This window comes from Nerophis lumbriciformis, linkage group LG39 (assembly GCF_033978685.3).
Source record: "Nerophis lumbriciformis linkage group LG39, RoL_Nlum_v2.1, whole genome shotgun sequence".
NCBI lineage: Eukaryota > Metazoa > Chordata > Actinopteri > Syngnathiformes > Syngnathidae > Nerophis > Nerophis lumbriciformis.
The window spans coordinates 14,649,555-14,664,307 of record NC_084586.2 but is presented as its reverse complement, the minus strand read 5'-3'; the positions used below and the strand labels follow the sequence as shown (position 1 = coordinate 14,664,307).

Below are 14,753 nucleotides of genomic sequence, written 5' to 3'. Positions count from 1 at the left end.
TGAGTAATATTTGAACAATATTTGAGTAATGTTTGAACAATATTTGAGAGACATTTGAACAATATTTGAGTAATATTTGAACAATATTTGAGAATTTTTTAAACAATATTTGAGTAATGTTTGAACAATATTTGAGAGACATTTGAACAATGTTTGAGTAATATTTGAACAATATTTGAGAAATATTTGAACAATATTTGAGTAATATTTGAACAATATTTGAGTAATGTTTGAACAATATTTGAGAGACATTTGAACAATATTTGAGTAATATTTGAACAATATTTGAGTAATATTTGAACGATATTTGAGTAATATTTGAACAATATTTGAGTAATATTTGAACAATATTTGAGGGACATTTGAACAATATTTGAGTAATATTTGAACAATATTTGAGAAATATTTGAACAATATTTGAGTAATATTTGAGAGACATTTGAACAATATTTGAGTAATATTTGAACAATATTTGAGAAATATTTGAACAATATTTGAGTATAATTTGAACAATAATTGAGTAATATTTGAACAATATTTGAGAGACATTTGAACAATATTTGAGTAATATTTGAACAATATTTGAGATACATTTGAACAATATTTGAGTAATATTTGAACAATATTTGAGAAATATTTGAACAATATTTGAGTAATGTTTGAACAATATTTGAGAGATATTTGAACAATATTTGAACAATATTTGAGTAATATTTGAACAATATTTTAGAAATATTTGAACAATATTTGAGTAATATTTGAACAATATTTGAGTAATATTTGAACAATATATGAGTAATATTTGAACAATATTTGAACAATATTTGAGTAATATTTGCACAATATTTTAGTAATATTTGAACAATATTTTAGTAATATTTGAACAATATTTGAACAATATTTTAGTAATATTTAAACTATATTTGAGTAATATTTGAACAATATTTGAACAATATTTGAGTAATATTTGAACAATATTTGAGTTATATTTGAACAATATTTGAGTAATATTTGAACAATATTTGAGTTATATTTGAACAACATTTGAGTAATATTTAAACATTTGAACAATATTTGAGTAATATTTGAACAATATTTGAGTAATATTTGAACAATATTTGAGACATTTGAACAATTTTTGAGTAATATTTGAACAATTTTTGAGTAATATTTGAACAATATTTGAGTAATATTTGAAAAATATTTGAGTAATATTTAAACAATATTTGAAAAAATTTTGAGTAATATTTGAACAATATTTGAGTAATATTTGAACAATATTTGAGTAATAATTGAACAATTTTTGAGTAATATTTGAACAATATTTGAGTAATATTTGAACAATATTTGAACAATATTTGAAAATGTTCTGAGTAATATTTGAACAATATTTGAGTAACATTTGAACAATATTTGAACAATATTTGAGTAACATTTGAACAACATTTGAGTAATATTAGAATAATATTTGAGGGACATTTGAACAATTTTTGAGTAATAATTGAACAATTTTTGAGTAATATTTGAACAATATTTGAGTAATATTTGAACAATATTTGAACAATATTTGAAAATGTTCTGAGTAATATTTGAACAATATTTGAGTAATATTTGAACAATATTTGAAAATGTTCTGAGTAATATTTGAACAATATTTGAGTAATATTTGAACAATATTTGAACAATATTTGAGTAACATTTGAACAATATTTGAGTAATATTTGAACAATATTTGAACAATATTTGAGTAACATTTGAACAATATTTGAGTAATATTTGAACAATATTTGAGTAATATTTGAACCATATTTGAGGGACATTTTAACAATATTTAAATAAATAAATGATAAATGGGTTGTACTTGTATAGCGCTTTTCTACCTTCAAGGTACTCAAAGCGCTTTGACACTACTTCCACATTTACCCATTCACACACACATTCACACACTGATGGAGGGAGCTGCCATGCAAGGCGCTAACCAGCACCCATCAGGAGCATGGGTGAAGTGTCTTGCTCAGGACACAACGGACATGACGAGGTTGGTACTAGGTGGGGATTGAACCAGGGACCCTCGGGTCGCGCACGGCCATTCTCCCACTGCGCCACGCCGTCGTTTGAGTAATAATTTAACAATTTTTGAGTAATATTTGAACAATATTTGAGTAATATTTGAACAATATTTGAACAATATTTGAGTAATATTTGAACAATACTTGAGTAATATTTAAACAATATTTGAGTAATATTTAAACAATATTTGAGTAATATTTGAACAATATGTGAGTAATATTTGAACAATATTTGAGTAATATTTGCACAATACTTTAGTAATATTTGAACAATATTTGATTAATATTTGAACAATATTTGAACAATATTTTAGTAATATTTGAACTATATTTGAGTAATATTTGAACTATATTTGAACAATATTTGAGTAATATTTGAACAATATTTGAGTAATATTTGAACAATATTTGAGTAATATTTAAACAATATTTGAACAATATTTGAGTAATATTTGAACAATATTTGAGTAATATTTGAACAATATTTGAGAGACATTTGAACAATTTTTGAGTAATATTTGAACAATATTTGAGTCATATTTGAACAATATTTGAGTAATATTTAAACAATATTTGAACAATTTTTGAGTAATATTTGAACAATATTTGAGTAATATTTCAACAATATTTGAGTAATATTTAAACAATATTTTAACAATATTTGAGTAATATTTGAACACTATTTGAGTAATATTAGAACAATATTTGAACAATATTTGAACAATATTTGAGTAATATTTGAACAATATTTGAACAATATATGAGTAATATCCATCCATCCATTTTCTACCGCTTATTCCCTTTGGGGTCGCTACAATCGGGCGGAAGGCGTGGTACACCCTGGACAAGTCGCCACCTCATCACAGGGCCAACACAGATAGACAGACAACATTCACACTCACATTCACACACTAGGGCCAATTTAGTGTTGCCAATCAACTTATCCCCAGGTGCATGTCTTTGGAGGTGGGAGGAAGCCGGAGTACCCGGAGGGAACCCACGCAGTCACGGGGAGGACATGCAAACTCCACACAGAAAGATCCCGAGCCCGGGATTGAACCCAAGACTACTCAGGACCTTCGTATTGTGAGGCAGATGCACTAACCCCTCTTCCACCGTGCTGCCCATATGAGTAATATTTGAACAATATTTTAGTAATATTTGAACAATATTTGAACAATATTTTAGTAATATTTGAACTATATTTGAGTAATATTTGAACAATATTTGAGTAATATCTAAACAATATTTGAGTAATATTTGAACAATATTTGAGTAACAATTGAACAATATTTGAGTGGCATTTAAACAATATTTGAGTGGCATTTGAACACTATTTGAGTGGCAGTTGAACAATATTTGAGTAATATTTGAACAATATGTGAGTAATATTTGAACTATATTTGAGTAATATTTGAACAATATTTGAACAATATTTGAACATTATTGTGAGGAATATTTGAACAATATTTGAGTAACAATTGAACAATATTTGAGTGGCATTTAAACAATATTTGAGTGGCATTTGAACACTATTTGAGTGGCAGTTGAACAATATTTGAACAATATGTGAGTAATATTTGAACTATATTTGAGTAATATTTGAACAATATTTGAACAATATTTGAGTAACATTTGAACAATATTTGAGTAACATTTGAACAATATTTGAGAGACATTTGAACAATATTTGAGTGGCAATTGAACAATATTTGAGTAACATTTGAACAATATTTGAGAGGCATTTGAACAATATTGTTCAAATGTTTCTCAAATATTGAAAATGAAAATATGTATTTTTTTCATTTTCAAAATCAATACAATTGTTTTAACCTTTAGGGCTCCCTCTCAAGTCTGGTCCCAGGGACCCGGAAGGATATCAGTCATATAAATGTTGAAAATAAGTCAAATATATATATATATATATATATATATATATATATATATAACTATTCAACGCTTAAATCTCTCGATCGACTTCAGGTGTATCTGTCAATATAAAGCTGTATGCCCTTTCTGTAACAAAACCCATTTTTATGGCAAAAACACAAAATATGCTATATTTCCCATTAAATATTTTAAGTGGAATCTTTGATGTGAAGTAATTGACGCCTTAAATAGGTCAATAAATCATAACAACATTTATCTTAATTCATTATTATTATTTACGCAATGACCATTTAAAAAAAAAAAAAATCCCACTACATATCTTAGGGATCCAAAAGTGTTAAAATAAGTTATACTTTTTTTTTTTTTAAACACTTAAGTCTTTACATCAACTTCAGATCTGTCTGTCGATTATGTTGTTTTACGTTTTTTTCCGGAAAATGTTGTTGTAATATGGCAAACACACAAAATGTGTAATGATTTCTCCAAATATTTCAAAGTGGAATATTTGATGTCAAGTAATTGAAGCCTTAAATAGGTCAGTAATTCATAAAATTGATTTTGATTCAATATTATTTTTTGAGAAATTATTTAAAAAAATCCCACTACATTTTTGGGGGATCTAAAAGGGCTACACATATATAAATATATATATATATATATATATATATATATATATATATATATATATATATATATATATATATATGTATGTATGTATGTATGTATGTATGTATGTATGTATGTATGTATGTATGTATGTATGTATGTATATATATGTGTGTATGTATATATGTATATATATATATATATATATATATACATATATATATATATATATATATATATATTTTTTTTTTTTTTTTTTTTTAACACTTAAGTCTCTACATCAACTTCAAATCTACCTGTTGAGTATGTTGTTTTTTTATGCCTTTTTTTCCCAAAGAAAACGTTTTTTTATATGGCAAACACACAAAAAATGTAATGATATCCACAAATATTTTTAAGTGGAATATTTGATGTGAATTAATTGGAGCCTTGAATAGGTCAGTAATTTATAACATTGATTTTGATTCATTATTATTTTTTGAGGAATGACGGCTTTTAAAGACAGCTTAGTATTGGAGTCAACATTGCAACTTTTTTCCCCGTTACATTTCACCTGTTTGCTCTGTTATTCCACTTTTTTATGTCTTTTTTTGTTTGTTTGTTTTCCTTTTTATTTAACAGTATTTTCAATAATATCTGTGGCACCCCTGCCTTGGAAAATATGTACTTTTATCCAATATACATCTGCACCTTCCATATATCTATATACAAATATACACGTGTTTAAAAAGAATGCATTTTTGTGTTATCAAATGTGTGATCTCTAGTCATGCAACAAAATGTTTGAGTTGGGAAATTGTGTTAGATGTAAATATAAACGGAATACAATGATTTGGAAATCATTTTCAAACCATATTCAGTTGAATATGCTACAAAGACAACATATTTGATGTTCAAACTGATAAACATTTTTTTTTTTTGCAACTAATCATTAACTTTAGAATTCGATGCCAGCAACACGTGACAAAGAAGTTGGGAAAGGTAGCAATAAATACTGATAAAGTTGAGGAATGCTCATCAAACACTTATTTGGAACATCCCACAGGTGTGCAGGCTAATTGGGAACAGGTGGGTGCCATGATTGGCTATAAAAACAGCTTCCCAAAAAATGCTCAGTCTTTCAGTTTAAGAACAACATTTCTCAAAGTGCAATTGCAAGAAATTTAGGGATTTCAACATCTACGGTCCATAATATCACCAAAAGGTTCAGAGAATCTGGAGAAATCACTCCACGTAAGCGGCATGGCCGGAAACCAACATTGAATGACCGTGACCTTCGATCCCTCAGACGGCACTGTATCAAAAACCGACATCAATCTCTAAAGGATATCACCACATGGGCTCAGGAACACTTCAGAAAACCACTGTCACTAAATACAGTTGGTCGCTACATCTGTAAGTGCAAGTTAAAGCTCTACTATGCAAAGCGAAAGCCATTTATCAACAACATCCAGAAACGCCGCCGGCTTCTCTGGGCCCAAGATTATCTAAGATGGACTGATGCAAAGTGGAAAAGTGTTCTGTGGTCTGACGAGTCCACATTTCAAATTGTTTTTGGAAATATTCAACATCGTGTCATCCGGACCAAAGGGGAAGCGAACCATCCAGACTGTTATTGACGCAAAGTTCAAAAGCCAGCATCTGTGATGGTATGGGGGTGTATTAGTGCCCAAGGCATGGGTAACTTACACATCTGTGAAGGCACCATTAATGCTGAAAGGTACATACAGGTTTTGGAACAACATATGCCGCCGTCTTTTTCATGGACGCCCCTGCTTATTTCAGCAAGACAATTCCAAGCCACATTCAGCACGTGTTACAACAGCGTGGCTTCGTAAAAAAAGAGTGCGGGTACTTTCCCGGGCCCGCCTGCAGTCCAGACCTGTCTCCCATCGAAAATGTGTGGCGCATTATGAAGCGTAAAATACGACAGCGGAGACCCCCGGACTGTTGAACGACTGAAGCTCTACATAAAACAAGAATGGGAAAGAATTCCACTTTCAAAGCTTCAACAATTAGTTCCCAATTGTTTATTGAGTGTTGTTAAAAGAAAAGGTGATGTAACACAGTGGTGAACATGCCCTTTCCCAACTACTTTGGCACGTGTTGCAGCCATGAAATTCTAAGTTAATTATTATTTGCAAAAAAAAAATAAAGTTTATGAGTTTGAACATCAAATATCTTGTCTTTGTAATGCATTCAATTGAATATGGGTTGAAATTGACATCTAACACAATTTCCCAACTCATATGGAAACGGGGTTTGTAATATGTATTTGTGTAAACTGGTTAAATATTGTTACTATATTCACTATTGAAAAAACATAATGTCCTGAAATATTCCCTTTTAATGTGTAAAATATTTCCAAATAGGTAAAATCTTTGATGCGTGAATTTACTGATTTTTTTTATTATCAGCAATTTGAATGTAACAAAAGCCAAACATGCACTAATAAAATACAAAACGTATGTAAAACCGGGTAAACGAGTGTCACCACATCCACCATTTAAAAACAATGTGCTCAATGAAATATTCCGTTTTTAAGTGTAACGTGCGGTAAAAAATATGTAAAATCTTTTGAGCATTACCAGGAAGTGGGGCCCGCAGCGGTCACGTGACCATTTATTGGCAATCTGCCTGTGCACGCGTGCCCGTGCGCGCCAGCCTGTGCGCGCGCGCGTGCGTGTTTACTGGAAGGACTGAAGGGGGCGGGGCCTTACGATCGGCTTTACTCACTGGAAACAACCTCCGGTAACCTTCCGCCACACACACACACACGACACGGTCTGGCTACCTCCTACGGCAGACGGCACCGCCGCCGAGCTCCCCTCGGCCCCAGGAAGACGACCTCAGACTTTTCTTGAGGAGGAATATTTCGCCAAAAGGGGGATTTTAATGCCTGAGCTAATAATACTCCATCCAGCACTACTCTCGGGTAGTTTGCCGAGCGTGTCTCTTGGCGACGAGCTGCGGCACGGGGCTGTGTCAATCCGCAAGGTAAGTTGACGGCGTCCCCCGTCCCCCTCCGAGCAAAGTAGACCGCGTTAAATATGTCGCTGTTGTTTAAAACGCTCGCTTTCAGCTCAGTTAAATGTCAGTTTATTTCGAACATGCATGTGATACAATGTAATGCATCACCCAATTCCAGTTGTTTCATCGCAGCACGTCCGAAAAGGAGTAGGAAGAAGCAGAGCTTATTTAATCCTATCCCTTTTCACACCATAGCAATTTTACCCAAATTCCTTGTTCTCTGTAACAGAACAGTGAATAAATAAATAATATACCATATAGGGATGTCCGATAATGGCTTTTTGCCGATATTCCGATATTGTCCAACTCTTAATTATCGATACCGATATTAACCGATACTTATATATACAGTCGTGGACTTAACACATTATTATGCCTAATTTGGACAACCAGGTATGGTGAAGATAAGGTCCTATTTAAAAAAAATAAAAAAAAAATAAGATAAATAAATTAAAAACATTTTCTTGAATAAAAAAGAAAGTAAAACAATATAGAAACTAGTAATTAATGAAAATGAGTCAAATTAACTGTTAAAGGTTAGTACTATTAGTGGACCAGCAGCACGCACAATCATGTGTGCTTACGGACTGTATCCCTTGCAGACTGTATTGATATACAGGTAAAAGCCAGTAAATTAGAATATTTTGAAAAACTTGATTTATTTCAGTAATTGCATTCAAAAGGTGTAACTTGTACATTATATTTATTCATTGCACACAGACTGATGCATTCAAATGTTTATTTCATTTAATTTTGATGATTTGAAGTGGCAACAAATGAAAATCCAAAATTCCGTGTGTCACAAAATTAGAATATTACTTAAGGCTAATACAAAAAAGGGATTTTTAGAAATGTTGGCCAACTGAAAAGTATGAAAATGAAAAATATGAGCATGTACAATACTCAATACTTGGTTGGAGCTCCTTTTGCCTCAATTACTGCGTTAATGCGGCGTGGCATGGAGTCGATGAGTTTCTGGCACTGCTCAGGTGTTATGAGAGCCCAGGTTGCTCTGATAGTGGCCTTCAACTCTTCTGCGTTTTTGGGTCTGGCATTCTGCATCTTCCTTTTCACAATACCCCACAGATTTTCTATGGGGCTAAGGTCAGGGGAGTTGGCGGGCCAATTTAGAACAGAAATACCATGGTCCGTAAACCAGGCACGGGTAGATTTTGCGCTGTGTGCAGGCGCCAAGTCCTGTTGGAACTTGAAATCTCCATCTCCATAGAGCAGGTCAGCAGCAGGAAGCATGAAGTGCTCTAAAACTTGCTGGTAGACGGCTGCGTTGACCCTGGATCTCAGGAAACAGAGTGGACCGACACCAGCAGATGACATGGCACCCCAAACCATCACTGATGGTGGAAACTTTACACTAGACTTCAGGCAACGTGGATCCTGTGCCTCTCCTGTCTTCCTCCAGACTCTGGGACCTCGATTTCCAAAGGAAATGCAAAATTTGCATGGTTGGGTGATGGTTTGGGGTGCCATGTCATCTGCTGGTGTCGGTCCACTCTGTTTCCTGAGATCCAGGGTCAACGCAGCCGTCTACCAGCAAGTTTTAGAGCACTTCATGCTTCCTGCTGCTGACCTGCTCTATGGAGATGGAGATTTCAAGTTCCAACAGGACTTGGCGCCTGCACACAGCGCAAAATCTACCCGTGCCTGGTTTACGGACCATGGTATTTCTGTTCTAAATTGGCCCGCCAACTCCCCTGACCTTAGCCCCATAGAAAATCTGTGGGGTATTGTGAAAAGGAAGATGCAGAATGCCAGACCCAAAAACGCAGAAGAGTTGAAGGCCACTATCAGAGCAACCTGGGCTCTCATAACACCTGAGCAGTGCCAGAAACTCATCGACTCCATGCCACGCCGCATTAACGCAGTAATTGAGGCAAAAGGAGCTCCAACCAAGTATTGAGTATTGTACATGCTCATATTTTTCATTTTCATACTTTTCAGTTGGCCAACATTTCTAAAAATCCCTTTTTTGTATTAGCCTTACACAATATTCAAATTTTGTGACACACGGAATTTTAGATTTTCATTTGTTGCCACTTCAAATCATCAAAATTAAATGAAATAAACATTTGAATGCATCAGTCTGTGTGCAATGAATAAATATAATGTACAAGTTACACCTTTTGAATGCAATTACTGAAATAAATCAAGTTTTTCAAAATATTCTAATTTACTGGCTTTTACCTGTATATTGATAGGAATCAGAATATTAATAACAGAAAGAAACAACCCTTTTGTGTGAAGTGAAGTGAATTATATTTATATAGCGCTTTTTCTCTAGTGACTCAAAGCGCTTTTACATAGGGAAACCCAATATCTAAGTTACATTTAAAGCAGTGTGGGTGGCACTGGGAGCAGGTGGGTAAAGTGTCTTGCCCAAGGACACAACGCGGAAGCGGGTATCGAACCTGCAACCCTTAAGTTGCTGGCACGGCCACTCTACCAACCGAGCTATACCGCCCCACAATGAATGGGTGTACATGGAGGAGGGAGGTTTTTTGGGTTGGTGTACTAATTGCAAGTGTATCAGTCTACCCCAGGGCAGCTGTGGCTATGAAAGTAGCTTACCACCACCAGGTGTGAATGATTGATGGGTTCTACATGTAAAGCGACTTTGGGTACTTAGAAAAGCGCTATATAAATCCCAGTTATTATTATTATTATTATTATTATCTTGTGTTTTTTATGTTGATTTGATTAAAAAAAACTAAAAATGATACCGATAATTTAAAAAAACGATACCGATAATTTCCGATATTACATTTTAAAGCATTTATCGGCCATCTCTAATACCATAGTAAGCATACAAATATTAAATACATAAATAATATTTGTCTCATTAAAAAAAAAAGGGGGGGGTTCAAGATGTAGCTTTAGCTTCGTAGCTTAGCGTGTATTTCCCAACGTCTGCTTGTTTTGCCGCTATTTCGGTGTCTCTTGTTACGGCGTACCTCACAAGCCCTTCCTCCAGGCTCAAAAGGGGTGGGGGGGGGCGCCCCTCTTTGAGTGTAACCGGAGAAAGGGGTCGCCGTCCAGGCTAGTCGGAGAGAGGAAACGGGCGCTTCTGTCCGTGTCACCCTATTTTCCCAGTCTGTTGCGGTGTAGAAACGATCGATGACAATTGAAAGCAATCAGGATCCGGTTGCCGTCTGGTGTGCAGGGGTGCGTTGCCATGTCTAATTTAAGCCGCGCCGGACCCCCCCCCCCCCCCCCCCCCCTCCCCATTCATGCATTTGTCACCAGTAGCCGCAAAGTGCCGTTTGGGTGTAAAATGAGCTCCATTGATGCCGTCAGGGATGTGTGCTCATGAATGGCATCCCCCCTTTCCTCTGTGCAGCTGTGTCTAGGTGCTCTCTCCCAGCCCCTCTCTGGATGCATCGGACTCCCCTGCCCCCGGGCCCTGGCCCCGGTGTGTGACCCCACCGCCCTCCCCTTGCTCACCCTGCCTTCCCTCGCCGTCCTGCAGCTTCCAGGAGGCAGAGGCGGCGGGCGATGGCGCCGCCACCGGAGCGGCGGACCCCCGTGGGCGCGAGCCCCGCGCCATGAGCGGCGCCGCCTCCTCGGAGGGTAGGGTTCAGCGGGCCGACGTCACCCCGCATCACTTCAAGCCCTTCAGCTCGCACGCGCACTACCAGCAGGTCAGTCTTCTTTTCAAAAAGTGTTTCGGGGGCTGAGAAAATCCCCCCAATTGAGAACCGTTGACCTGTTTCAGGTGATGCGCGCGTTGGGTAAGCTCCAGGAGAGCGGCTTCTACTGGGGCGCCGTTGGGGGACGGGAAGCCAGCTCCCTGCTCCGCTCGGAGCCCCCCGGGACCTTCCTGATCCGAGACTCCTCGGACCACCACCACTTCTTCACGCTCTCCGTCCAGACGGCCCGCGGCACCAAGAACCTGCGCATCCACAGCGAGGTGGGCGGCTTCTACCTGCAGCCCGACTCCCAGTGCACCCAGGCGCCGCCCCAGTTCGACTGCGTGCTCAAGCTGGTGGCGCACTACATGGGGAAGGGGCCCGAGGGCGGCGAGCTGAAAGGCCGCTGCGTTTACCTCATCCACACCGGCGGGGAGCGCATCCCCCTGGAGTTGCTGCGGCCCCTCATCAACTCCCTGTCGTCCCTGCAGCACATGTGCAGGCGGACCCTGAACAATCAAGGCCTGGGGGGGTCGGAGCGGGTCCAGCAGCTCCCGCACACGCTCAGAGACTTCCTGGAGGAGTACGACGCCCCCATATGACCGGCAGGACGCGGACCAAGGATCTTCCGGACCTGGACTGGTCAGTGTTTTTTGGGGAAGGGTCACGTGACCTTCGGTCGCCGAGCGTTCGCCTGCCAGACCAAGATATGGGTCAAGGGTCAACTCTCCCTTAGACGCAGAGCAGAGCCTCGTAGAAGACGAAACTCCCCGCTTAGAGGTGACGGCACAGGGGGCCGGAGGGGCGTCCTTTACCCCGCCCCTCGCCACCGCCTCTGACTTCGACACGGGACCAAACCAAACAGAACGAAAATTCCCTCGCGGAAGCGACGATAATGAGGGGAGGGGCCTGAGGAGCGGGAAGTGGAATCAGGAAAAAGGACATTAGCGGCGCTTCTTGGGAATGATGGTCAGGGGTGCGCGTAGATGAGTCTTAAAGCAGGGGTGTCCAAATATTTTCGGCATTTATTGGCCCTTTGCATCATCTAGAACAGTGGTTCTTAACCTTGTTGGAGGTACCGAACCCCAGCAGTTCCATATGCGCATTCACCGAACCCTTCTTTAGTGAAACATAAAATGGTTTTTTTTTCAAATTCAAGACAAAGTTATATGTTTTTGGTAACACTTTAGTATGGGGAACATATTCTAAGTAACAAAGACTTAATTTAGAGGTATTTGGACACTAGGGGAACATATTCTAAGTAACAAAGACTTAATTTAGAGTTATTTGGACACTAGGGGAACATATTCTAAGTAACAAAGACTTAATTTAGAGTTATTTGGACACTAGGGGAACATATTCTAAGTAACAAAGACTTAATTTAGAGTTATTTGGACACTGGGAACATATTCTAAGTAACAAAGACTTCATTTAGAGGTATTTGGACACTGGGAACATATTCTAAGTAATAAAGACTTCATTTAGAGGTATTTGGACACTAGGGGAACATATTCTAAGTAACAAAGACTTAATTTAGAGTTATTTGGACACTAGGGGAACATATTCTAAGTAACAAAGACTAAATTTTGAGTTTTTTGGACACTGGGGGAACATTCTAAGTAACAAAGACTTAATTTAGAGTTATTTGGACACTCGGGGAACATATTTTAGGTAACAAAGACTCAATTTAGAGTTATTTGGACACTAGGGGAACATATTCTAAGTAACAAAGACTTAATTTAGAGTTATTTGGACACTAGGGGAACATATTCTAAGTAACAAAGACTTAATTTAGAGTTATTTGGACACTAGGGGAACATATTCTAAGTAACAAAGACTAAATTTAGAGTTATTTGGACACTAGGGGAACATATTCTAAGTAACAAAGACTAAATTTAGAGTTATTTGGACACTCGGGGAACATATTCTAGGTAACAAAGACTAAATTTAGAGTTATTTGGACACAAGGGGAACATATTCTAAGTAACAAAGACTAAATTTTGAGTTATTTGGACACTAGGGGAACATATTCTAAGTAACAAAGACTTAATTTAGAGTTATTTGGACACAAGGGGAACATATTCTCAGTAACAAAGACTACATTTTGAGTTTTTTGGGCACTGGGGGAACATTCTAAGTAACAAAGACTTAATTCAGAGTTATTTGGACACTCGGGGAACATATTCTAGGTAACAAAGACTTAATTTAGAGTTATTTGGACACTAGGGGAACATATTTTAGGTAACAAAGACTCAATTTAGAGTTATTTGGACACTAGGGGAACATATTCTAAGTAACAAAGACTTAATCTAGAGTTATTTGGACACTAGGGGAACATATTCTAAGTAACAAAGACTTAATCTAGAGTTATTTGGACACTAGGGGAACATATTCTAAGTAACAAAGACTTAATTTAGAGTTATTTGGACACTAGGGGAACATATTCTAAGTAACAAAGACTTAATTTAGAGTTATTTGGACACTAGGGGAACATATTCTAAGTAACAAAGACTTAATTTCGAGTTATTTGGACACTAGGGGAACATATTCTAAGTAACAACGACTTAATTTAGAGGTATTTGGACACTAGGGGAACATATTCTAAGTAACAAAGACTTAATTTAGAGTTATTTGGACACTCGGGGAACATATTCTAGGTAACAAAGACTTAATTTAGAGTTATTTGGACACTAGGGGAACATATTTTAGGTAACAAAGACTCAATTTAGAGTTATTTGGACACTAGGGGAACATATTCTAAGTAACAAAGACTTAATTTAGAGTTATTTGGACACTAGGGGAACATATTATAAGTAATAAAGACTTAATTTAGAGTTATTTAGACACTAGGGGAACAAATTCTAAGTAACAAAGACTTAATTTAGAGGTATTTGGACACTAGGGGAACATATTCTAAGTAACAAAGACTTCATTTAGAGTTATTTGGTTAGGGTTAGGGTTATAATAAGGCCATGCCGAATAAGGCATTAATAAGTACTTAATATTGCCTAGTTAAGAGCCAATATGTTACTAATTTGCATGTTAATAAGCAACTAATTAATGGTGAATATGCTCCCCATACTAAAGTGTTACCGTGTTTTTTTACTGGTGCACAAAATGAACCGTGCATGAACATCACCTTGTTCAAACAACAAAACCATCACAGTGCCTAAAATCACAATACATTGCACACCTGCAAACCAGTCTGCTGTTGCCGTATCCGTAATACGCCGATAGGGAGAAGATTGTATTTACGCGATGAGTCGGGTGTGTCTTGACCTCCGCTGAACCCCTGAGGCCGACTCACCGAACCCCTAGGGTTCAATCGAACCCAGGTTAAGAACCACTGATCTAGAAACATGATTTAGTGACTTATTAGTTATTACACTCATTTGCTTTGTTCCGACAGCTTTCATGTATGAAAAATGCCCCCTCCCACCTCCACATCCTTTTTAGGTTTGGACACCTCTGACTTTTAAAATGTTTCATGAAAATGTGTCGCTCCAAACTTTGG

The 14,753-nt window shown here is 36.8% G+C and overlaps 1 protein-coding gene across 1 annotated transcript; it reads left to right on the top strand.

Annotated features, from left to right (window-relative positions):
• Nucleotides 1–7,334: 7,334 nt before the first annotated feature.
• On the top strand, nt 7,335–13,097 carry socs3b (suppressor of cytokine signaling 3b). Its single transcript, XM_061931712.2, has 3 exons — nt 7,335–7,562; nt 10,951–11,251; nt 11,326–13,097. The coding sequence occupies exons 2-3, from the start codon at nt 11,156–11,158 to the stop codon at nt 11,839–11,841; spliced, it is 612 nt and encodes a 203-aa protein (XP_061787696.1). The 5' UTR covers nt 7,335–7,562; nt 10,951–11,155; the 3' UTR covers nt 11,842–13,097.
• Nucleotides 13,098–14,753: the final 1,656 nt, after the last annotated feature.